Consider the following 24,427-nt stretch of genomic DNA (forward strand, 5'->3'; position numbering starts at 1 on the left):
AGACTGCTGGTTTATGAAAGACAGTCCTTGTGTTTCTAGGCGACTATGCCAGTCCTACAACAAGTCGCAACTGTCGTCCCAGCCCTCCCGGCTCACAAGCAGCACCTCACTAAAAACCTAAACATTAAAAGGTGATTGTGGCAGCCTTTATGCATGGACTCAAGAGTGTGACATCTCAGGGAGTGTCCTGGTTAAACAGAGATGACCCCTTTCTCACATGAACAACATGTCTCAATCAAAACCAGGCAGTAAAGATGCAGTAAAGTTTCAATAGGTTTTATTCAGCAAAACTGCAATAAGTTGCCTGGGCTGCAATAATTAGGATAATGAACAGTGCAAGGAACAGAATGGTAAAGACAAGAGTCATTAGTACAAAGATCCCCACCATCCTGCAATAACATGTAATGACATGAGATGTGAAATATGTCCTAATACCCTAGCATAATGAGCCTAACCTCTAACCTAAGCCTTCATGCATTGACTCAAGAGTGCGATATCTCAGGAGTGCTGTGGTTAAACAGAGATTACCCCTTTCTCACATGAATTACATGTCTCAATCAAACACAGGCAATGAGGAAGATGCAGTAAAGTTTCAATAGGTTTTATTTAGCAAAACTGCCATGAGTTTCATGGGCTTCAATGATTAGGATAATGAACAGTACAAGAAAAAAAATGGTAAAGACAGGAGTCATTAATATAAAGACCCCCACCATCTTGCAATAACATGTAATGACAAAGTATGAGATATATCCTATCCCCCTAGCATAATGAGCCTAACCTCTATCTAAGAGAGAGCCAGGTATGTTAAACCTAATCTGCCAATGCCATGTCCATGAGAAGAGACCCCCAACCCTCGTTACCTTGGAATTAGGTCTCTAGCTCAGACTCCATAGGGACTCGAAGACTGGGTAAGCGTCAAGGCGACGTGCAGTATCAATAGCAACTGGTCCGAATCCCTCTGTCTATCTGTTTAAGTGAGGAGTATTTATACAGATCTGCTTAGACCCCTGACGTAGATCTGTTCCCAAACAATAGATAAGACATGTTTAGGACGATAATTTATATAAACAATACCCTCGAAAGCGTGAAGGGGGAAAGTACCTAATGTGAAAACCTACAGTTAATCTTTGTCGCTTGATATTGACGCCTTAGCGCGGTGGCACTGATAACGCAAACTAAGACATGGGCCTAACTAAAAACAAGACAGCCATCTTCAAAGATTTCATTAAATAAATGCGCTAAAACAGAGCAAGCTACGTAGAGTAAAAGTCACTAGGTGACGGGGGTACTAGGCTGCAAGCCAAAGGCTAAGCTAACTCCTGTATCCCATTAAAACAAACTCTGATTCACTACAAAGTGACACGCTGATGTGACTAAAAAGACAGTTTTAAACCCTGTAATCTTAGGGGTAATATCTTTCCTTAGACACTAGAAGATTAAGAGAAATTCTCTTCAAGGAATGAAGAAAGGAGAAGCAGAGTTCCAGATTGACATCTCAAGATGCGGAAAGAAAGGAACTGACATCAGTGCATGGATGGCGTTTATACAGGGCTCCGCTAGTCATGCTCCGAGTAGAATGAAGTTGGCGCAGTCTCACATAGCACCACATATCAGCATGCAGGACCACTGGTTTTGGATTCAGTATGGCACCTTGGGATAGAAGCATCCATCACAATGACCTGTTACAGCTTAAAGACCAGGAGGGCTGCCAACCATATGATGAAGTAGACTAGCTGACTTATTCACTATAAGCTACACTTTACTACAGGCAGTAGGCTGTGCATAGCTAGTATTCCAGGACTCTAAAAGGTCACCCAACAAATTATAGCATCAGGGAATCTTCAGCTGCAGAGATAAATAACAAGGCGGTACCACTGGCCATACCCACTTACTGCTCAAAAAATAAGATTTAAAAAAAATGGTTTCACACCGCTGTTGTAAAAGATAAAGAAAAAGCTGAACAACCACATTAGTATACAGGCATGATCATACCCAACAAGCAGGAAGCATTCATCATGTTTCCAACCAGGCCAAACATTCAACTGCGTACTTATCCCCATCAACCCATCGGCGTATTCAATAAAAATGATCAAATCTAACAATTCTACAGAAACCTCTCAAACCGATTCTCTCCATCATGATGTATTTGTTTCAGGTATACATTTATCCATGCTAGAAAGGCAGTGGAAAATGTATGATAAGTTGAAGGCAAAATAGCTTCTAGTAAATTCAAAATATCATTAGTTCATTCTCGTAAAGAAGGTTTTGAACAGTTGTTAACAGTAAAACGGAGACAAGGTAGCTAACCTCATAGGGGTAATAATAAACATTGTCTGAGAATGGTCACAAGGCAGGTATGTTAATTACTTTTCACTGCATTTGTCCTGGCCAATCCAGCTTTAGCAATTAAAAGAAAGATAAATGTTACTTACCCTGTAAGCATCTGTTTGCAGCTTGCAGTGGTGTAGGTTTACATGATCTGCATAATCCTGTAATCCAATGGTGGGCTCAGTCTTTGAAAGTTGTTTTTGTTCGAAGACGTCTTTGAGTCACAAAATGTACCCTTTAAATCCCTCATTTCGTTGGCAATGTGCATAGGTACTGACTCCACTGTTAGATTGTTTATTACACAGAGGGTGAGCAGATGATGGCAATTCAAATGGTGTATGAAAAGGTAGATTTTATTAATAAATGATCTGTAACAAGACACTGATTCAGGGGAGGAGGATAGACCCATGTGATTCTATAACACTACAAGCTAGGAACAGATACTTAAATAGTAATTAACACTTTCAGTTTGTACCATGTATGGCTGTAGATAAACATGCTCTGCATAGATACTAAAGCAGTGCTCCTGAAGGAGGAGGCTAGTCTGTGTATGATGCAGATGTCTTGAATAAAGTTCTTGAAACTGTCTGATCAACGTTGGCCTCTTAATAGCCAGAATATCCACACACTAATGCTTTGTAAAGGTGTGTGGAGTTGACCATGTAACTGGATACACTTAACCATCCATCTAGCTATGCCAGATGTTGATACTGGGTGGTCTTTACAAGTTTTCGAAAAAGTTACAAAAAGTTCCTGAGTTTTATTTAAACAAAAGGCTTGGTCCTATCAAAATGCTACATTAAAACTTCCTTTACAACTAAGGTGTAAAGGGGCCTCTCTGCTACAGTGTCTAGTTAAAGAAAAAAGACTGAAGTACAGTAGAAGCACTTGCAGGTGGAGTTTCCACTTGTGGACTGGTTGTAGCATCCTGCTGAGCAGGTCTGCAAAGTTATCCTCGACCCCAGGCAAGTATTCTGTGAGGAGGTTAATGTGACGGTGACTCACACAATGCCACGTTCTCCGCACTACTGCAGAGAGCTGTCATGAGTTTCTGCACATGGTATATGGAGGTCTTTTTATCTGTTTGTATGAAAACTATGTAGCACTAAATGTTCTGAAAGAAAGCTTTGAGGGTTAGATGAACGGCAATTATTCCACGTAACTAATGTGGAACATCTGCTTCTAGGGTGACCAAAGATCCTGAACTGTCATGATTCGCAGATGTGCACCCCAGCCAATGAATGATGTATCCATGGTGATTATTACGTGTGGAATGGGGGATCCATGAAGAGCCTGCCCTAGAGAAGACTGTTGCTGACCCACAATTTCAAAAAAGTGTTGGGCGTTACCATCACTAGATCCTGTAGGTGACCCTTTGCTTGTTACCATTGTGCTGAGAGGCATTCCTGAAATCGTCACATGCACAGTCAAACCTGCGGAACTAAGGCAAAACAGGAAGCCAGAATTCTTAAGAGGTGCATCACTGTTCTGGCTGCATGGCAACAGATTGGCTGAAAAAGAAGCAGTAGTTCCTGGAAGGGTAGCATTCTCTGAGGTTTGGCATATGCTGTGCCAGTGAGAAATGTCCCTATAAATGGTTGAATTTGCAAGGACTGAAAGTGAGACTTGGTAGCATTTATTGTAAATCTCAACATGTGAAGCAGGGAGGCAGCAGCTTTAGTACATTCTAGATACTGGTGTCTGCAGTTTTGATTAGGCAATCTAGATAGGTATGTCCCTGAACATGTATGTCCCTTCTTCTGAGGGGGGAGATTATGGCTAATAGGGATTTTGTGAGCACCCCTGAGGCTGTGGTTATCCCAAAGGGCAGCACCTTGAACAGGTAGGGTTGACCATTTAACGTGAAACAGAAGTACAGCCAGTTAATGGGATAAATGGGGGATTATGCGTCATTCATATCTAGAGTCATCATGAAGTTCCCTTGCTGTATCAGTGGCATAACATCCTGTAGGACTGCCATATGGACATTTTCCAAGAAGATGCATTTGTTGAGGAGCTTGATTAAGCACCCCACCCGCCCCTCCCAACCTGGTGTTGATTTCCTTCCACAGTGGAAGGAACTCTTGCAATCAGCCCCTGACAGGTGACAAGCCACTGTTTTCAGGCAGAGGCCCCTTTGGTGGGAGTTCCTCTACCTATGCCCTTGTTGGAGTTGTTACCCTAATAAGGCCCTTGTGTGTAACTCCTGCCTCCCTGTTGGTGGAAGGACTGCTGCAGCCTTTGATAGGACAGGGGCTCTTCAGGAGAGGTGGCCTCGACTACCCCTCTATACTGCTGCCAACTAAAGGAGTCCCTAGTGGACAGCATTTGGAGAGCAGTCAAATTGCGCTATTTCTGCATCTTTTTTATTTTTGTTTTCTAACTTGTCATCTACCTAAGCTCTGAAGAGGTGTTTGTTATCAAACATAGATAGATGAAGTGTTGTTGCATCTTTGGCTTAAAGATGGAGATGCACAGTCATGAGTGACTGAAGGATAATGAAGGTGTTTACTCCTCTAGCTGCTGTATTTGCCATATCAAGGACACATTGTATGGAGGCACCAGAGACCAATACTATCTCCTCCCCCTATTCTCAAATTGCTGAGGGAGGTGCTGTAATAGACCACCAATTCTTTTTGTTATGCTCTATCATAATGCGAACGGAAGTCAATGGAAATGGCAATGGCAATGGCAATGCACCAGTGAATGTATGCCCCTACTGCCACCCCCTTGCCTGCAGCGTCTATCCTCTATCTTCTTTTCAGGTGGTGAGGCATCCCCTATAGCCTGGACAGAAGCCCATTTACGCACAGTATGCGCCAACCAGGGAGTTAAGTGGAGCATTTTTCGTGACATAAGAAAGGTCTGAGAGAGAGAGAAGATTTCAAATGTAACTTTAATAGGGGCGTAATCATCATGGTTTTAACAGGCTCTTTGAAGGTATCAGTGGTAAGCTTGAGCATACCCCTTAACATAGGCAGGAACTGCATAGAGTGTTCTAACCTAGAGAAGATCTTAATGAGAAAGTCATCTTCTTTAGGTATGGTGTGAATGTCTCCCTTGTGATATGATGTTGCCTTATGGATAACCTCAAGGTAGGCTACCACGTAATTTGGGAGAGAAGTATTGACTGAGAACAGTTCTAGGTGTAGAAGCCTGGGGTAATCTACATCATTATCTTCCCATTGATCCTATATGGATGTCCGAAGAAGGGGGACTGATAGTCCTCTGGTGAGGTATATGGGTTTGGACTGCCAGTGTCTGGAAAAGACCATACAGACACTTTAAGAGTCTGTAGGGATGATGCTGATGGGGGGTGAGGTGGTGGAGGATGGGCTACTGCAGGTAGTAGGACTAGTGGTTGTGTCTCTAAGGCTTTTAGGCAATGGCATGGGATCCAAAGACATTCCTGTTGTAGGCTTGTCCTCAAAGGCCAGTCTCCTTTTCCTGGGCAAGGGCTCTGCAGTTGTTGCCAGCTCCGAAGATGAAATTAAATGTTTGGCTCTCATCCAGTTCCTTCTGAAGCTTTTGCATGATTGGTCTCTGCCAGTCGGTCAAAGAGGATGGTCAGGGACCAATGTGGTCTCTGGTGCAGAACTAAGCAAAGGAGTCAATGAAGACTTCAGCTGCAAAGGTTTTTCAGATCTAGAGCACTGATAGAGGTCTAGGCGTTTGATTGAATCCCCTTTCAACTCCAATGCTTTTCCTTGTGCCAACTGGCTGCAGAGGCCCTGTGGGAGCCAGTGTTTTGTGCACTAGGTTAGAAGCTCATTGCCCTGTAGGGAGGTGCTTCTGCCTTAGTTTGCTGCCTCTTGAAAGTTGATGGCGTTCTTGGGACTCAGCTCTTGACATCAACTTCATTCAAGGCCTGGTGTCGTTGCTCAGAGGTGCTAGAGTTGAAGATCACTGGGCTGGGGTGGGGTGAATGGGGGTTTGAGGTGGGGGAGGCAAGTTAAAGGTGGGAGCAGGGGTACGTTTCCTCCTAGGAGGTCAGGCTAACCCTCTGCTGCCTGCCACTCTACTGTGATGTGCGTCCAGAGTCTATGTTGTCAAACAGACTTTCTGAAGTCAAAGGCCAGGAAGACCGTTCACTGTGTCTTTGTGGTCCAGGGTGGGCCTAGAGTAGCAAACGTGGAGTTCAGGAGCCACGCTAGTATGCTTCCGAAACAGATGGCAGAGAAAAACAATCAAAGCAATGGAGTCAGTGCCAACTAAGGGAAGAATCACAGGGTATCTCAGGATTCAAAAGACATCTTCAAACAAAAACAACTTGCAACATTCAAGCCGTATCAGATGACAATGGTATACAGAGTATGCAACATTAACAGTTTTGTGCAAAATAAACAGGCCACTTTTCAAATAAATATATGCGAGCACCAACAATTCTACTAGCGGCCAGTTGTCATAATCAACCTTGCCACATCTATTACAGTGAACACCGCTTAGACCAACACAATCTACCAGGTTGAAAATAAGGAATTAAAAATGTTTCCATTTAATATAAAATATTTAGGGTTCTTGGTAACAAGTTCTTATAACTCTTTTGTCGGCATAACATTACAAACATTCACAAAACCTCTTAGCGCATGCAATAAGTCAGAAATAGCCTGGCTGGTTCTGGTAATCGCTAGCAAAATGAACGTTGTACCTAGACTTCTCTTTCCTTCAGGGAAATCAAGAGCAGCTCAACAAATATCTGCTCTTCTTCTGGAGGCTTGTCGGATCCGATGTTTCCCAAAAGGAACAAAACACAAGGCCTACTTGCTCCTGACACAAAGTTTGTGTCAACCATTCAAATAACCTCCATTTTTGACTGGTCGTTCTTCTCAGAAACAAAATGATGAGTTCTCTAGAACTGGAGGGGAGAGCTAGTAATCCATCAGGTCAACACTTCTAAATGGGTAGCTGTGACTGACCTGTATCACCAAAGATAGTGTATGGTTGTGAGACGTACATCGCCCAAGATCATCACTGTTGTACCATAGGTTTCAAAATGATGACAAACAGTATAGCAGTCTACCAAGACAGTAGACTAGGCTCACTAGAAGCAACAGGTTCAAAAGGCTTCTATATAAAACTGGTGAGTATGAAAATGGAACCCAGTTTGGCCACTGCTTGTAGGCCAGAGGCAAAATGTAGAGGAGATACAGTACAAGAGCACTGTTAACCTAGTTCAACAATAGACACCTTTTCCTTTTTTTTGTTTTTTTGTGTGAAGTTTCTCATACCACCAGGCAAGTTCTACATTTGGACAACAATTCAAAGGCATTTGGAGAAAGATACAATATTGTTTACAGAGCGACCAAGATGAGTTACTTATTCAGTGCCTACCAGCAAAATTTAATTTTTTTGATTTTCTTCTTAGAATTATTCCAGGATTTCACTGGAGCCACTGAATCCGGATTGCCTAAGGTGAGGTCTAGATTTGCAAAGATCAACTCTATAGGAACTATGTGTCCTGGTGGACCAATTTTAAGGGTGGATAAAACCCCATCTTATTGTTTCCACCCATTAAGAGTTTTCTGTCCTCTGGAGGAACTAGGTACCATCTTCCTGCGAAAGCTGTAGGAGCAAAAAAATAGGGGCCAGATCAGAGCCATCAGGATAAGATATGCCAGGCCCCTAATTAACTGTACATCTCTGAGAGTTAATGGGATGCACAGGGTGGCAGAGCGGAAACCGCTCCACCAATCAAGACAGCAAAAGTCTTGGGGTATGTTCCCTAGTTAAAAAAAGCAAGGTTCCTGCATTTGATGTTAAAGGGGGCCCAAAGAGATCTACCTTCGGGAATGCTTACGATTAAAAAAAGTGTGGTTTGGCTTGAATATATGGGCTCTGGAAATTAATGTGTCAAAATTGTCTATCTGGTCATTGAACATACCAGTAAAATGAGACAAGACAAAACATCTGGCAAATAACCTTTGCACATCCTTATTCTGCAGCTTGCATAGTGGAGGGGAATGCATGATGCCCAGTTTCATGGACCTCAAAATGTTTCTATGAATCATAACAACCTTGGACCTAACTGCAGGAATAAAATATCCACACGCAAAAATTACTACCTTTAATGCAGTTCGGTCCATTTGGAGGACTACATCTGCCCACTCCATTAAAGGGCTTCAGTAGAATTCCCCAGGGTGTCCCCAAAGCAAATTTTGAGAAGCCCTTAATCACCAAGAGCAGTGGGCTTGAACAAAATAAATAGGATATCTACCAGAAGATTAGCAGTATACTCTATTAGTGAACTGTAATGACTGACATCGCAACTGATCCTAGTGTTCAGGTAGATAACACTGAACACCTCATACCTGCACTGCACTGTGATTTAATGAATAATTTCAATGCATGTTGACTGAAGGACCTCTACAACCACCAGTCTGTCCTTCTGGTGCAATGAAGAAAGTGCTACAAAGTTTACTGGATCATCAATATTTTTTAATTGTGAACAACTAAACTCTTCATGGATGCTACATAAAACTGTATTACAAGGCAAGGTCCTGAGGTAGAACTCATATGACAGGTGTCAAAACAAGGACAGCAATAAACCTTTAAAACTGTTAGACTTGCACCAGAGGTAGATTGGTGAATATTCCGAGGGTTATGGTGAGAAAAAGAGACAGCACCCAGTATTTGTAATGTTAGCCTTTTATGACAAATGGAAAAAACTGCCTATGGCCAAATAACTGTGGTTCCTATAATACCAATGATCACAATCATGTTGAACTGCTTCGGGCCAGTAACTCAGAACAGAAAGAAGCTGGAGTAAAAACCTTTCCATGTTATAGGACTGAGGAAGTACAGCCTATGACTATTCCCAAACAGAAGAATAAATATATCAACAAATGTAACTCTTGAATTACTCTGACACTGCTCTGGATAACTATCAATTGCATTGTTTTCTTGCTCCCTCTCACTACTGCAGATTGAACTTCATTCCTATATAAAGCATAGTTGATCCTGTCACTAAAGCTATCAACTTTGTGAATGCTAGGCAGCATTCACTTTCCTGGGTGCAAGAGTGCTAGAAAATTAAGTTGCAGGTCACTGTGACTATCAGAAATAAAGAAAGCACCAGTCAGCCCACACACATTGATGGAAAAGAGAACCTGCCAAGGATGTAAGCTTGTGGGGGGGAAGGGGAAGGGCAAGTGGTAATGATCCAGTTTTACACATGAATAAATATGAAGTGGTGACTACGCACGTCAAATTAGCAGCTTTGCGGAGCAGTTTCCAGTCATGTTATTTGTCTACAAGATAATCAATAGTTGGAAAATGAAAGAAGTGACTTGTGGAAACAGGCACCAATGTGCATAACAATTTTCATGCGATCCTCTGAACTAAGAACTATCCTTCTGGAGACTGAAAAGATGAAGATAACACTATTAAAGAAAGATGGTGTACCGACAAAAGGAGCAAGGAAGATACAGCGGAATAAGAAATAACAACCACTTCTGTGCTGTGCAGTACAGTACAGTACAGGGGCAGTGCAAGGGTAGATAACGCTGGTGGGGGAAAGCAACTAAAACAGTCTACATACAATTCAGAGAGACTAACTGGGGGAGGTAAAGGGCGTCGGAATCAGAACATGAATCTCGTTACTTCAAGAGGACAGTACAAAGAGTCCCCCGCCAGTTCCAAATAAGTAGCCACTGGTGATGAGTATACTCACCTCCTGAGCTGAGAGGAAGTGTATGTGCAGAAGTTTCCTCTCACTGTCTACCAATGGTAAGAATGTAATCGTCACATCATCATCTGTGTTCAAATTAGCACCAGCACCTCGATTGTCAAAGCCGTCGTTCTCCATGGCAACGAGAGCAGAGAAATGCCCCCGTGTGTAGCCCAAGGCGATGGGACTCTTCCAACAAAAACTTTGTTCCCACAACAAAGGCAGGTAGACTCCTGGAGGAGGGGACACAAACAGAATGTCAGACCCAGCCTCCTCACAGTCTCTTTTCAGCAAACAGATGAAGAGTAACCACTGCATAAAGCACCCCAAACCAGTGCCACTAGTGTCTAATCTCTTATGCAGCAGACAAACTATGCAATTGCAGTATAACACCTCGATACACCCAATCTAGATTCTCCCAGAAGCAGCCGCCGCCTGCATCAGTTTAAGCCAGAGGTCTTCAAACCTTTTGATGCCGGGACCCCCTCTTAAAAAAAACTTTAGGTGTAAGGACCCCCTCCTGATAAAAATTTCTAGAACCTGGTACTCCTCATCATCAATAATAAACATCCCCATTTCACACAGCAAATCATTTTTACTGTGAGGAAATAATATTAAACAGTGTTTAGAAAATCAAAGATCAGTGAGTGTGGGGGCGTGGTCAAGGGTGTGGCTAAATACAAAGGTCCTCATTTATTAGGAATTGACATGGGGCAGAGCTGCAAGTCTTTTTGCTACACTGCCACACTCCAATACAAAAAGGGCAGGAATGGACCATATTTATGAAATACAGTAGATTTCGGTCCTTTCCCCCTGCGCTGGCGCACAATTGCTGCCTAGTGCCAACATAGGCAGGATTGTATTTGTGCAGGAAGGGGCACCTTCCTGCACAAAAACAATCCAGAAAGGCATTGTACCTCTTTCTACATGTGTGGCAGATAGCAGCACACATGGAAAGTGAAAAAAACAAGGAGAAATTAAAACATTTCTCCTCATTATGCGTGCTCTGGGGAGACATAAGGTTTTGGTACTGCTTCAGTTTACGTGATTTTCTAAATCTGGGGCAGCGTCAAAATCCATCTGTGTTGCATAGGAACACCCACCACTACGCCCGTGGAACACCTCCTTGACGCAAATTAAGGCAATGCAGCGACTTGCACTGCCTTGCCTTGCCTTACTCCATGTCTACAAGGCCATTCAATCCACTCAGGGTGGCTTTGCGTCAGCTCATAGGTACGATTGAGAGGCTTGTGATGCTGGAGCATCAAAAAAAGTGATGCTCCAGCAGCGCAAGCCTCTCATAAATAAACCCAAAATCTTCTCTAATTTTTTTTTAAGTCTTTCACCGCCAGGTAGCTACATATAAAATAATAGCCAGCTGAAATGAAAAATAAATAAAATAAAGTTGTTACTCATTGGGAAATGCACTGTAGTGCATTATGAAATCTCTATTAGTTAATGCACTGCAGAGGTCTGTGTTTAACCGGAGAGCAACAGAACTAAGGCCCTCATTACAACCCGCCAGGGCTGTTTTGGCTGAAGCACCGCCAACAGGCTGGAGGTGGCTTCAGAGGGGATTACGACCGCGGTGGTAGCGCCGGGGCCGGCGGTTGCCCGCCACATTTGCCCCGGCGGTGATAATCCGCCAGGGAAGCGCTGCTTGCAGAGCTGCCCAGGGGATGATAACGAGTCCCCCTACTGCCAGCCTTTTCCTGGTGGTTTGAACCACCAGGAAAAGGCTGGCGGTACGGGGAGTCATGGGGCCCTTGAGGGGCCCCTGCCCTGCCCATGCCACTGGCATGGGCAGTGCAGGGGCCCCCTGACAGGGCCCCGTGCAACTTTTCACTGTCTGCATAGCAGACAGTGAAAAGCGCGACAGGTGCAACTGCACCCGTCGCACGGCCGCAACACTGCCGGCTCCATTTGGAGCCGGCTCCCATGTTGCGGCCCATATCCCCGTTGGGCCGGCGGGATGTCATAATGGGCACCGCGGGAGTGCGGACGCACGGCGGTTACAACTTGGCGGGCGGCGGTTGCCACGCGCCAATGTTGTAATGACCCCCTAAATCTTTGTTAGTACAGTTGAGAATAGTGACTTGTGTATTTTTAGTGCTATGAGGTCACAGCCTGTGACAGAATGCACTGTGAATATATAAAAAGGCATTATTTTATACTTGCATTGCAAACAGTATAATATAGGCCACTACAAAAAGGTTTATTATAAAACTGTGCTTCCAAAATGTGGATTTAAGTAATATCAGAGCATATGCAATACCTTTTTTTTTTTTAATAGCGGTCCCTTCAACACCTCCAGGTGAAGTAAGCGCTGTGTAAATACAATTACAATTAAAAGCATGCACTTTACAGCTCAGTTGTTAACTCTTCGCACTACCCCTCAAAAAAATAAATGTTTGTCCTCAAAAAACTTTGATCATTTAAAGCTGCTCCCAAGCACCCTTTACATTTGCAGATCAGCTCGTAAAGCACATTTGCTTTTCATTCAGGAAGCAGAAGCCCTGGGCTGAAAGTCTCCTTAGCTGTCTGTGCAGCTTTCACAGCACAGGAGACTCAAATTAAAGTTCAGCTGAGGCATTTTAAGGATCAGCTGGGGGAATGTGCGACCCCCTTTCCAGGTCTCCACGGCCCCCTTGGGGGTCCCAACCCCCAGATTGAAGACCTCTGGTTTAAGCTGTTCCAAAAGCACCCATCTCTCTGCTATTATTTTAATCTGTTGCCAAAATACCCTACACCATTGCCAGTCCAATCTATTTTGAATGCCCCCCTTTGCAGGTGCCGTGAGTTTAGCCTGCTCCATAACACAGTGCGTGTATCTCATCAGTCTAACCATTCTCCACAGCAGCCTCTCTCATTCGAACATCACATCATGCAAAGCACCATTCAAACAGTTTCAATCAAACCTCTAACAAAAATCCTCTGAACCTGTACAAGGTTCTACTAAATATATGCCTTGTCACTTTGCTAATGCTCTCTCTCTAACAGCTCTCTAAAGAATCCGGTACAGGTGCCATTGGTTTTCCCTATTCTAATGTCTCATCCACCTTCAGTCTAAAGGCCTTCCAAAGCAGCCTGTGTATTCAGTCTTGCTGCTCTCAAATACAATCTGCTTGTGGTTTCACTTCCATTAAGTTTTCTGGTACAACCTAAATTCAAGGAGAGGGCAATATACTTTACGATTATAAAAAAAAAAAAAAAAATGATAACACTATAACCTGGAATGCAAGAATTGTGCAGCCTGTCAAACACTTGTGTGAGGACAGAGTTCATAGCTCAGTTGTGATGTTTCACGTACTGCCACTTTAAAAAAAAAAACAGCCAATTAGAGTCACGACGTACAATACTTATTCAAATAGCTTGACAGCCTGACAAGATATTTAGCAAAGCTATTCAGAATTTTAGAGTGGTAGTGTCCGCCGGTTCACTGGTCTATGGAAAACAAACCTTTAGGTTTCTTTTGATTGCGAAGACCATAGTGCTTGTGTGGATCTGAGAGGATGGATTAACATTAATGTAGCAGCAACTAGGGTTTTCACATGAGGGTTTCAGTCAAAGGTATAGTCCACAGTTTGGAGTTACAGAGGTTGGTTAAAACAAGCAGGATGACCCAGCAATTAGAAAAAACACATACTCACCTAGAGTCGATCTATCGAAGTCTAGATTACAAGTCCACTAACATCAGCTCAGTGACATATGCTTTCAGCAAGACACTTCAGTTGTGGAGAAGTTGTAGTATGGATTTTCATAGACTATGTGGTCACAATTCTGAAGGCAAAACAGGACCTGCCTTCTGATGGTATTTCAGTGGGTGCATGTAAATATGTTCTCTAGGTCATACACACAGATGACAGATGGGGAACCCCCTCATCACTTGCTGCCTCACCGAGGTAACATGCGAGACTCCAAGATCCCTGCTGGGTGCCCTTTAAGGAATACGGAAGTTCCGATATGAAAAGCTGCATTATACATTTATCAAGAATACTCCGTAACTGCAACAGTACAGCACAGAATGGAGAAGATGACACAGACTTTCAACATGGCAAAGATGAGAATCTCCAGTTCACTGAGCTTATGAGATAAAGTCAGAGTCAATACTGTAGTGTAGCCCCTCCCTAAACCCATAAGTGGAATCACTTTCCAAAGCATCTTCAACCAGTGTTTTTAGCTGACCCACTGCCAAAACATCCCATTGATATAATATACAAATTTTACTTCTTCCAAAACCTCCTTTCACTAACACAGCAATCTGTACACACGGAAGCAGTCTATCCACTCCCCAAGAGCAGACTGGCACAGGCACAATCACTCCACCTTTTTAAAAAACACCCAAAAATACATCATAATCTCCCCGTTACACAAAGGTATAATTCCAGGCTAGGAAACGCATACGAGGTCTGTCTCAGTGTTCTGTTGTTGAGATTCAGCACTTTAGTGAACCCTTGAGAACTACTTCTCTATGACTGAACACAGTAATAGTAAAGACGACTTGTTGCTAAGGCACAAGTCTGTGCTATTGCACCAGGGAATCAGAGACTATGTTGTGTTTGCCAGTGAAGGTGAGACCGAGTCTTATGTTCTAAGCAATTATTTAATTACCAAGGTTTGTGTGCCAGTCTACTCGATAAGACTACAGTCAGTGGGAAAACTACCAATTTCTATAGGAATATATATACAATATTACAGTACACATTGGACTACAATCTTGGACAAACACAGATAGTGCTTCAGGAAACCTAGAATTACCACAGACCTAGTCAGTACAACTGATAGCAATGCAGCCAGGATTAGGGACACAAACAACGTAGCTGTATCTTTATCTGGAATGAGGTCTATAAAATATTCAGTGTGCACCTTTTTGGAAATGTGTGCTCTCATATATAGTATATTACTGCCATCTAAGTTTTGTGAAAAAGTATTCTGCAGCCATTTACAAACAATAGCACAAAACAAGTATCACTTGTTTTAGTTATATGAGAAGGCAAAACAACCATTGGTGTTTCTACAAGGCTTTATTCTTATGAAGCCGTGTAAATTGCTTTTACCACAATGTTTGCAGCTCTGTAAAGCTTTATTTATTCTTTGGCTTAATGAAGGGTGAGTGGGATCGGGAGCTTGTACTGATGCTGGTTTCCAAATGCCCTTTGGATGCTGTCAAGCATGATGTTCTTTTCAAGTTTTTCTTGCCTGTTTGAGTGTGCATGCACTCCAGTGTTACAGCTAGATTTCAATTTTCAAAGAACCTAAAAGCCATGGTGCTAAATTCGTCAAAAGCACGATCAGCCTGGCATGATTGATTAATTCTCTCACAAACATGCTCCCCCTCACCCAGTCTCGCTCTCTTTTTCCTCTGTCTCTTGCTCTCTTTTTCCTCTCTCCCCACCACTCCGCCTCAGTCTCTCTTCCCCCACAACCACTCCGTCTCCGCCTCTCTTCCCCCACAACCACTCCGTCTCCGCCTCTCTTCCCCCCACAACCACTCCGTCTCCGCCTCTCTTCCCCCACAACCACTCCGCCTCTCTTCCCCCACAACCGCTCCGCCTCCGTATCTGTCCCCCCCCCTGCTCCCTCAACCCCCCCTCTGCTCCCTCAACCCCCCCCAGTTCTCTCTCTCTCTCTCTCAACTCCCGCCCCCAGTTCTCTCTCTCAACTCCCCCCCCCCCCCAGTTCTCTCTCTCTCCTCCCCCCCCCCCAGTTCTCTCTCAACTCCCCCCCCAGTTCTCTCTCTCTCAACTCCCCCCCCCAGTTCTCTCTCTCTCTCAACTCCTCCCCCCCAGTTCTCTCTCTCTCTCAACTCCCCCCCCCAGTTCTCTCTCTCTCAACTCCCCCCCCAGTTCTCCCTCTCTCTCTCAACTCCCCCCCCAGTTCTCTCTCTCAACTCCCCCCCCCAGTTCTCTCTCTCTCCTCCCCCCCCCCAGTTCTCTCTCTCTCAACTCCCCCCCCAGTTCTCTCTCTCTCTCAACTCCCCCCCCCAGTTCTCTCTCTCTCTCAACTCCCCCCCCCAGTTCTCTCTCTCTCTCAACTCCCCACCCCAGTTCTCTCTCTCAACTCCCCCCCCAGTTCTCTCTCTCTCTCTCAACCCCCCGTCTCTCTCTCTCTCTCAACCCCCGTCTCTCTCAACCCCCCGTCTCTCTCTCTCAACCCCCCGTCTCTCTCCCTCTCCCCTCCTCATCTCTCTCTCTCCTCCCCCCCTCATCTCTCTCTCTCCCCTCCCCCCCTCATCTCTCTCTCTCCCCTCCCCCCCTCATCTCTCTCTCTCCCCTCCCCCCCTCATCTCTCTCTCTCCCCTCCCCCACTCATCTCTCTCTCTCCCCTCCCTCCTCGTCTCTCCCCTCCTCGTCTCTCCGTGTCCCTCCCCTCCCTCCGTTTCCCTCCCCTCCCCTCCCTCCGTGTCCCTCCCCTCCGTGTCTCTCCCCTCCCCTCCCTCCGTGTCTCTCCCCTCCCCTCCCTCCGTGTCTCTCCCCTCCCCTCCCTCCGTGTCTCTCCCCTCCCCTCCCTCCGTGTCTCTCCCCTCCCCTCCCTCCGTGTCTCTCCCCTCCCCTCCCCTCCCCTCCCTCCGGGTCTCTCCCCTCCCTCCGGGTCTCTCCCCTCCCCTCCCTCCGGGTCTCTCCCCTCCCCTCCCTCCGGGTCTCTCCCCTCCCCTCCCTACGTGTTTCTCTCTCTCTCCCCCCCCCCCCCAACAATTATCTCCCCCTAGCTTCTAGTAGATATGAAGTGAACAGGGCTCTGGTTGCAGTAAGCCCCAACCCCACCTGTCTTTTAGATGTAACTTTGATTGAAGTGCACTGGGTTCCTGCTGACCAGGTCCCCAGTGCCAGTGCTCCTTCCCCCAAAACAAGACACCTGGACACTTGATTCCCCAAGTGACCACGTCCTTCAGCACCTCCATATGTCCCTAGTAAATGGTAACCCTGGTAACTAGGGCATGGGCGCAAGAGCCCCTCAAAGCTGTACCACAACTCGTGCCACTCTGAGGGACCCAGCACCAACCATAAGCAGATTGCCAATGAGGGCTGCGTGACAAGGTGCTTCCAAATTTAATACAAGACATGGCGTACACACTTGTGTGCTATGTCCCTTAAAATACTGGTTGCAATATCTAAGTCACCCCTGCAGCAGGCCTTCAGTCCCAAGGCAATGTGCATTATATTACAAGTGAGGGAATCTATGCATGAGCAAATATGCACCTATGTCTTTGTTGATTCTTAGAGTGCAGGGAAGCCATTTTAAATACATGCGCTGGTCACTCCGAGTTCCTCAGCTACATGATGGCTTCTCTGAACAGAGATGTTTGGTATCAAATACCTCATATTAATAAACCCTCACTGATTCCAGTGATTAATGTATTAAAACATGCACCCAGACTGCATCTTATAGGTCCCCCCTGAAAAATGCACCAACTGCTGTTGAGCTCACTGACCAGCCTGCCACCAACAGACAAGAATGCGACCTCCCAGAGTGAAAGTGACTGCCCTTGAGAGGTCAGAAACAAACGCCTGTCCGGGCTGGGGTGTTACCCACCCCTCCCCCACAGGATGACCTGCATCCTGAGGCAATCGCATCAAAGAAGCCCAGCGCCTTTAGTATGCAGATCTGGCCTTCCTCAGAGGAAGATGCCAACTCGACTGCTCCAGGGCCCATCTGGAACCTAGACCGCTGGGAAAATTAGCTGTGCAGGATGCATGTCACTGTCATGGAACACCCCTAGGGTGACCAACCTGAAGTGGACACGACATAAGAAATTCCATCATCCTTTGTGAGGTGGAATTTAGGAACTCTGGAAAGGGTGATGCCCACTCCCCACAGGAAGCGGTCATCTAGGGGTTACAGTGACCCCAAGGGTAAGTAGCCCATTGGCTCTACCCTTCACTGCCCTGAACGCCCCCCCTGAATTGAGTATTTAAGGGACCCCCTGATACAAGGACTTCAGATCTTCACTGGACACAAAAGAAAGAGTAGACAAGAAGCTTGCTGAGACCGAGAACCAAAGTGCACGACTGCCAGACGGACCTGCTGCACCTGACCCTCAAGGAGCAACTGACCTGTCCTATCGCTGCAGCCTCCAAGAAACTGGGAGAGCTGTCAGGGCTTCGCAAATCGCCAAGAACTCCTCCATGGGAATAAAGGAGCTGCTCTCCTGCATCTGCGGACACCCAATAAAGAATTGGGAAGTCTAGGACGGCCCAAATATGATGCAGGACATCATCACAGCACCGAGCCACCTAGCACGAGCTGAAGTGGGCCAATGATATCAACGTGGTCCCCAGAACCCCCAGAGATGATGCTCAACCCCAAGCTTGACCTATGTGGACTTCCCAACGGCATCTGCAGCCTGATTCTGAAGACCCCCATCCCACCCTCACCACAATCGTCTCTGGTGACAGACACGACTGTCCTCTGCATCTGGACACCCCGGACCGAGAAGAGGACCAATGGTGTCTCTACATCCCCTAGGCTTGCAAGACCCAAGTGCACCTGTTGGTTCGGCCGGACTGCCCCACCTCACCTCAGTCCACACCTGCAGCCTATTTCTATGGGGCCCCTGCACCACGACTGCCTACAGTGCCGATAAGTCCGAAGGTTCAAACCACCCCTGCACTCAGACGTCCCGTACTGAGAACAGTGTAGGAAAGTACCATCTTTCTGGCATGGTTACCCCCACTTTTTGCCTAATGTCAGTATGTTTGGACTGTGTTCACTGGGATTCTGCTAACCAGGAGCCCAGTGACTATCCTCTCTCCATTTAAACTTGGCTGCTTGAACCACACACACCCCACATATAGCATACTGGTGCCCTCTTGTAAGTCCCTAGTACATGGTATCCAGGGCACTGGGGCACCCAGGGTCCCCCATTGGCTGCAACATGTATTATGCCACCAATGGGGAGCCCGTGAACTCCAGCTTCCTCTCCCTTTGGAAATAGGTGTTACATGGCTTGGGAGGGGTAGCCTCCCCAAGCCACTGGTATGCTTTGAAGGTCACATTTGGTGCCCTCCTTGCATAAATCACCCTGCACCAGTTCAGGACCTCCAGACCCTGCTCTGTCACACAACTAGACAATGGAAAGTGGAGTGACCACTTCTCTGTCCATCACCACCCCAGAGGTGGTGCCTAGAGCTCCTCCAGAGGGTCCTTTGATTCTACCATCTTGAATCCAAGGTGGGCAAAGGCCTCTGGGAGCATCTGAGTGCCCAGGTCAGGCAGGTGACAGTCAGAGCTCCCTCCTGATAGGTGGTCACCTTGCTAGGTAACCAATCCCCCCCCCCCCCCTTCCAGGGCTATTTAGGGTCTCCCTCTTGAGTGGGTCCTCAGATTTGGCTTGCAAGATTCCAGCAGGAGTCCTCTGCAACCTCTAGCCACTGGAACCACGACAGGACCCGACAATCTGCATCCACGACGAAGACTGTGCTTGCAACATTGTTTCCATGGCTCCTTCCAGTTTCTGCAACATTTACCCAACTGTGCATCCCTCTGAGGATGGCAAGTCTTCAGCCTGCACGAGAAGGAAGAAGAAGAAATCTCCCTTGGAGTGAAGGAGTCACTCCCCTGCATCTGCAGGCACCAATAGCAACGACTACGACGACCAGCTGCGTGGTTCCTGCATCATGGGTGGTGGTCCGGAGTGGTCCTCTCTACAAGCTGTCCAACTTTGGTGGACGTAAGCCTTTGCCTTCCCACGCAGGACAGTAACCCCATGCACCGCATCTCTTGCAGCTACAAAGGCTTGTTGGCACGTCCTCCAAGGAATCTTCAGGCTCTGTGTAACCCCAGCCCCCAGCTCTCTTCCCTGCAATGCATAGCCCTCTGCATGCTTCTCCTGCGGCATGGGACCCTTCATTGGTGCTGTGTGAGCTCCTCTATGACTCCTGAGTATTTCCTCCATTGGTCTCCTGTTGGGGGCTGCCTTTTCTTCTGGGGACTCTGCATCGCAGAGGGTCCCCTGAGACATGCCACCGTGGGTTGAGACCTCCTGGACCTTGCTGGTCCCTGGCCTCTCCACTTTTCTTCTACAGCAACTCTTGCCTTTGTCAAGGCTTGATGGTGGCTTTTCCACACCACAGATGGACTGCATCCTCCAGGAACTCTTCACCAACTCCAGGGCTGCATTGCTGGCCACCTTCGTCGTACTGTTGACCAACTCCTGCAACCACAGACGGGTGGCTAGTGGCTCCTGCCACCACCAAACACTCCTGTGACTACTGGACTTGGTCCAAATTCTCGTTCATGTCTTCCTCTTCAGGATTTCACTGCTAGTTTCTTGCAGTCTTGTCCGGGTGTTGCATTACCTTCTTTTTTAGTACTTTTGGGTGGTTTGGGTAAAATCCAGTAACTTACTCTTTTCTTCCTGGTCACTGGGGGGCACTGTGGTACTCACATTTGGGGTTTACTAGTTCCCCCAGCTCCCCTCTAAACATTCCACTTACTTAGGTGGTGGTTCTGCATTCGCATTCCATTTATTTTTAGTATATGGTTTGGGCTCCCCCTAGGATCACCATCCCCTATTGCTATTTGCACTGTTTTCTACTGCTTTTTATGGCTATTTCGGTTTACTAGTGTACATATCTAATGTGTTTCTTACCTCCTAGTGGAGGTTTGCTTCTAGCACTTTTTGGTAATAGTGTCATTAAAATAAAAGTACATTTATTTTTGTAACACTGAGTGTTTTCTTTCATGTGTTTAAGTGCTCTGTGACTACAGTGGTAGTGCATAAGCCTTGGCTGCTCATCCACAGCTACCTCTAGAGAGACTGGCTTCTAGACACTGCCTACACTATACTAATAGGGGATACCTGGTAGAATGTGCAACTATCTTAGGTACCCACCACACACCAGGCCAGCTTCCTACAAACAGGACCGCTGGTGTCTCTACATTCCTGAGCATCGCAAGATCTGAACCCCTGCGGTTGTTCACCAGGATTGTACTCTCAGTCCACCCTTGCAGCAACTTTGTGACAAGACCGATCCTCATAGAATTACACAGGGCACACTACACTGAACTGCACCACTTCACCCCGCCGCCCCTGTGCCACCTGAGGTGACCTGTTGGTGTGGCCTTTGACCTTGCCCCATACTTACAATAAGTCCAGAAGATTGGTCCTGTAAGTTGCTGTACTATACCTGTATGTAGTGCTTGTTCTTCCCTCCATAGGATAACACTGGCGCATCTGAAAGATTTCTACTTTTGAAAACTGTAATAATTAATAACTCGAAAAGTACTCAAAGTTTATATGAAAGTACATGCTATTTTTAAAAATTTGTGTTGGATTTCTTTGAGTGTGTCTCACTTACTGCATGAGTGTGTACCTTCATGCTTAGCATTACCCTCTGATATGCCTAACTGCTTGACCACAATATCCAAAAAGTCAGCATTTGGGGTGTCTTTTGTGTCTCTGCAGAGATACCTCTGGGAATTGCTTGGACTCTCTGCACAGTGTACCTCATTTTGGTCCACTATAAAAGCAGCCAGCTCCTAAAAGGTATATGTGAACTTTTTTTTCTTTTTCTTTTTTAAGAGAAGTGAAAAACCTGTCTATCTGGCCTACACTGTTGCAACCAGCATTACGGTTATGAGTGACCTAATCACCCGCATCAACTGGTATACTGATGGAAAAGTGTAATCAAATGCAAGCCTCATTCAAACTACAGAATGTTCCCTCAAGATAGCAACCGAGTATGTCTGTAAGAAAAGTATTTGTAATTTTCTTGTGTTGAAAAAAGGAATACCTCTGGTATTCCATATCTATCCACTGGTTTAAATTCCAAATTATGAATCTGCTAGTTTCTTCATATTGACCGTTTTCTGTGCCTTCACAGGATGGCTCAGAAAGAATCGTTAAAGAACACACACCTTTAGCATTCAGCTGGATCGAAACTTGTGTTCTATGGTATTTGGAGGCGAGATTAAACCATTCTTATTTTTGAAGCACATTAGTCATCTGGACACTTATAAGATTCTGAAAGAATACGTAGGACTTGATTGATCTTGAGAGGACGTGTGTGTTCTGGTGTATTTCTACATCAATAGCAATCATCATTGAGGTCAAAACAAACTGGTTACTTACCTTCTGTAACCCTCTTTCTGGTACAGACTATCTGGCTGCAGAGGACTCACCTTTTGAATATTCTTCTGGCATTCGACTGGATCTGGAAACTTTTTGTGTAGTCCCACTGCACACCAGAAGGTGGTGCCTTGTGGCTCTGCACGGACGCTGTTCCACTATGGCAAGTTCATGCTCTGCCTGTGTAGGCGTCACTTCACATGTACGTCTGTTGCTTTCAAGACTGCCCATGTTACCAGATGAGGAGATCCAAAGGCAAATTGGTGTGACGCAGATTTCTAGACATGGGATCTATAATGGCTAGAGTCCAATCACAAAAACAGGGAGGATCAGTGAGGAAGCTGCAGCTAGAGTCTCCACCAGAAAGAGCATTACAGAAGGTAAGTAACTTGTTCTTCTGGCAAAGTTTTCTAGCAGCAGATTCCTCACCTTTTTTATAGATAACAAAACAATGCCTGACTTCATGTTTGTGACGGCTGTACTGTAATTACAAGAGGTAGAATATTGATGCTCCAAAGAAGGTATTTTGCCTAATGCAGACAATACAATGTGGATAGTGAAATACATGATGAGAATTGAAAGAAAAAAAAATAGAAAAAAATTGAATTATGGAAAAACGCCCTGAAGAAGTCCTGTGTTGAGGACGAAACGCGTCGGCTGATGCGGTTATGATATGCTTTTAAGAAAAAATAAAAGAATAAGGAGAAAATAATAATGAAACTACATTGAATAACTGGACTTGTTTGGACATACCTAAGTGGTGCACCATCAAAATATATAGGTTCCCTTGTTGTGACCTCTGGGATTTCAGATCCCACTGCAGAGCCTGCATATGCCACCTGGCATGCTCGATCAGCAGAAAGCGGGAGGCCATCAGTCCCAGTGGCCTCCGAGTCAACCTCACTGAATTCCAGGGCCGAGGCTGAAAGAGCAGGATCACAGCCCGAATGTCCTGGACTCTTTCACAAAACAGAACCATGTCCAGAATTGCTCCAGACAAGCCAAGTGTCTGAGAAGGAGTCAGTATAACTTAAGCTTGTTGAAAGTGAACCCCAAAGATGTGAAGAGGTTTGCAGAAGGCTGGAACTGGTTGAATACTGCTTTTGGTAAGCCCACCTTCAAAAGCCTGTCATTCAGGTAGGGGAAGACTGGCACCTCAGCCTCCCAAGGTATGTTACCACCACCGCCATCACTTTCGTGAACACCCGAGGGACACTGGGGAAAGCAAAGGGGAGTACAGCTAACCAAAAGGATTATGTTACTTACCCTGTAGGCATCTGCTCGTGGAATATAGTGCTGTAGATTCACAAGCTCTGCATACTTCTGCCATCCAGTGTTGGGTCCGGATGGGTACAAGTTGTTTTTCTTTGAAGAAGTTGTGAGTCACGAGTTAAAGTGACCCCTCCTCTCGGTGATAGTGTGCATGGGCATAGACTCCAATGGTAGATTGTTTTCCGCCAGTCGGGTGAGAATCGAGTATAAAGGTAGTGTTAGAAAGAGATGTCCAGGCATATGAAGTATAATAAAATACTGCAATGGCCACAGGTATCCAGGGAAGTGGGTGGACACATGTGAATCTACAGTACTACCTGCCTCAAACAGATGCTTAGAGGGTAAGTGAGAATCCGTTTGATGGCATGTGGGGCTGTAGAGACACATGCCCTCAGATTGTAAAACAGTGCCATCCCAAAAGCAGTGGCTAACCAGTTGGTGTTGCAGTGGTCTGTAAAACAGTACACAGCACAGCATTTCTAACATATGCTTGTTGCCGTGCAAAAACATCCACACAATGTTCAGTACATTTGTGTGGATTTGACCATGTGGCTGCTTTGCAGATGTCAACTATTGGTATGTTACCCAAAAAAGCCTTAGAAGCACCTATTGTACGAGTTAAGTGTGCTCTAGGAGAGATGGGTAGAACCTTTAGCTTTAGCATAGCATGTCTGGATACATTTAATTATCCATCTTGATATAACTGCTTTAGATACAGCCTTTCCTAAATGTGGAGGTGAGAAAGGAACTAAAAGGAGTTGTTTAGTTTTACTAAAGTCTTTAGTCCTATCAATATAGTACATTAATGCTCTTAATATTCAAGGTATGTAGAGGTCTTTCTGCAACTGTATAAGGTTGAGGAAAGAATACCGGTAATTCAACCCATTGGTTAAGGTGAAAAGTAGAAATAACCTTTGGAAGAAATTTTGGATTGGTACGAAGGACAAAAAGGGACATTGGTACGAGCTCCCATTCATGGACTTGTTGCTGCATCCTGCAGAGTAGATCGGCAAGGTCGTTGTCGGTCCTCGGGAGGTGTTCCACTAGCAACTGAATGTGGTGGCAAATTGCCCAATGCCAGATTGTCTGGG

The 24,427-nt window shown here is 45.6% G+C and overlaps 1 protein-coding gene across 1 annotated transcript in view; it reads right to left on the reverse strand.

The window, feature by feature from the left end:
* ZRANB1 (zinc finger RANBP2-type containing 1) overlaps window positions 1–24,427 on the reverse strand; it is a 158,125-nt gene that overhangs the window by 9,181 nt on the left and 124,517 nt on the right. Inside the window, exon 9 of the mRNA XM_069239120.1 lies at window positions 9,998–10,227. Coding sequence (XP_069095221.1) covers window positions 9,998–10,227 — 230 coding nt within the window. The remainder of the gene's footprint in view (window positions 1–9,997; window positions 10,228–24,427) is intronic.

The sequence above is a fragment of the Pleurodeles waltl genome, chromosome 6 (assembly GCF_031143425.1).
Source record: "Pleurodeles waltl isolate 20211129_DDA chromosome 6, aPleWal1.hap1.20221129, whole genome shotgun sequence".
Lineage (NCBI taxonomy): Eukaryota > Metazoa > Chordata > Amphibia > Caudata > Salamandridae > Pleurodeles > Pleurodeles waltl.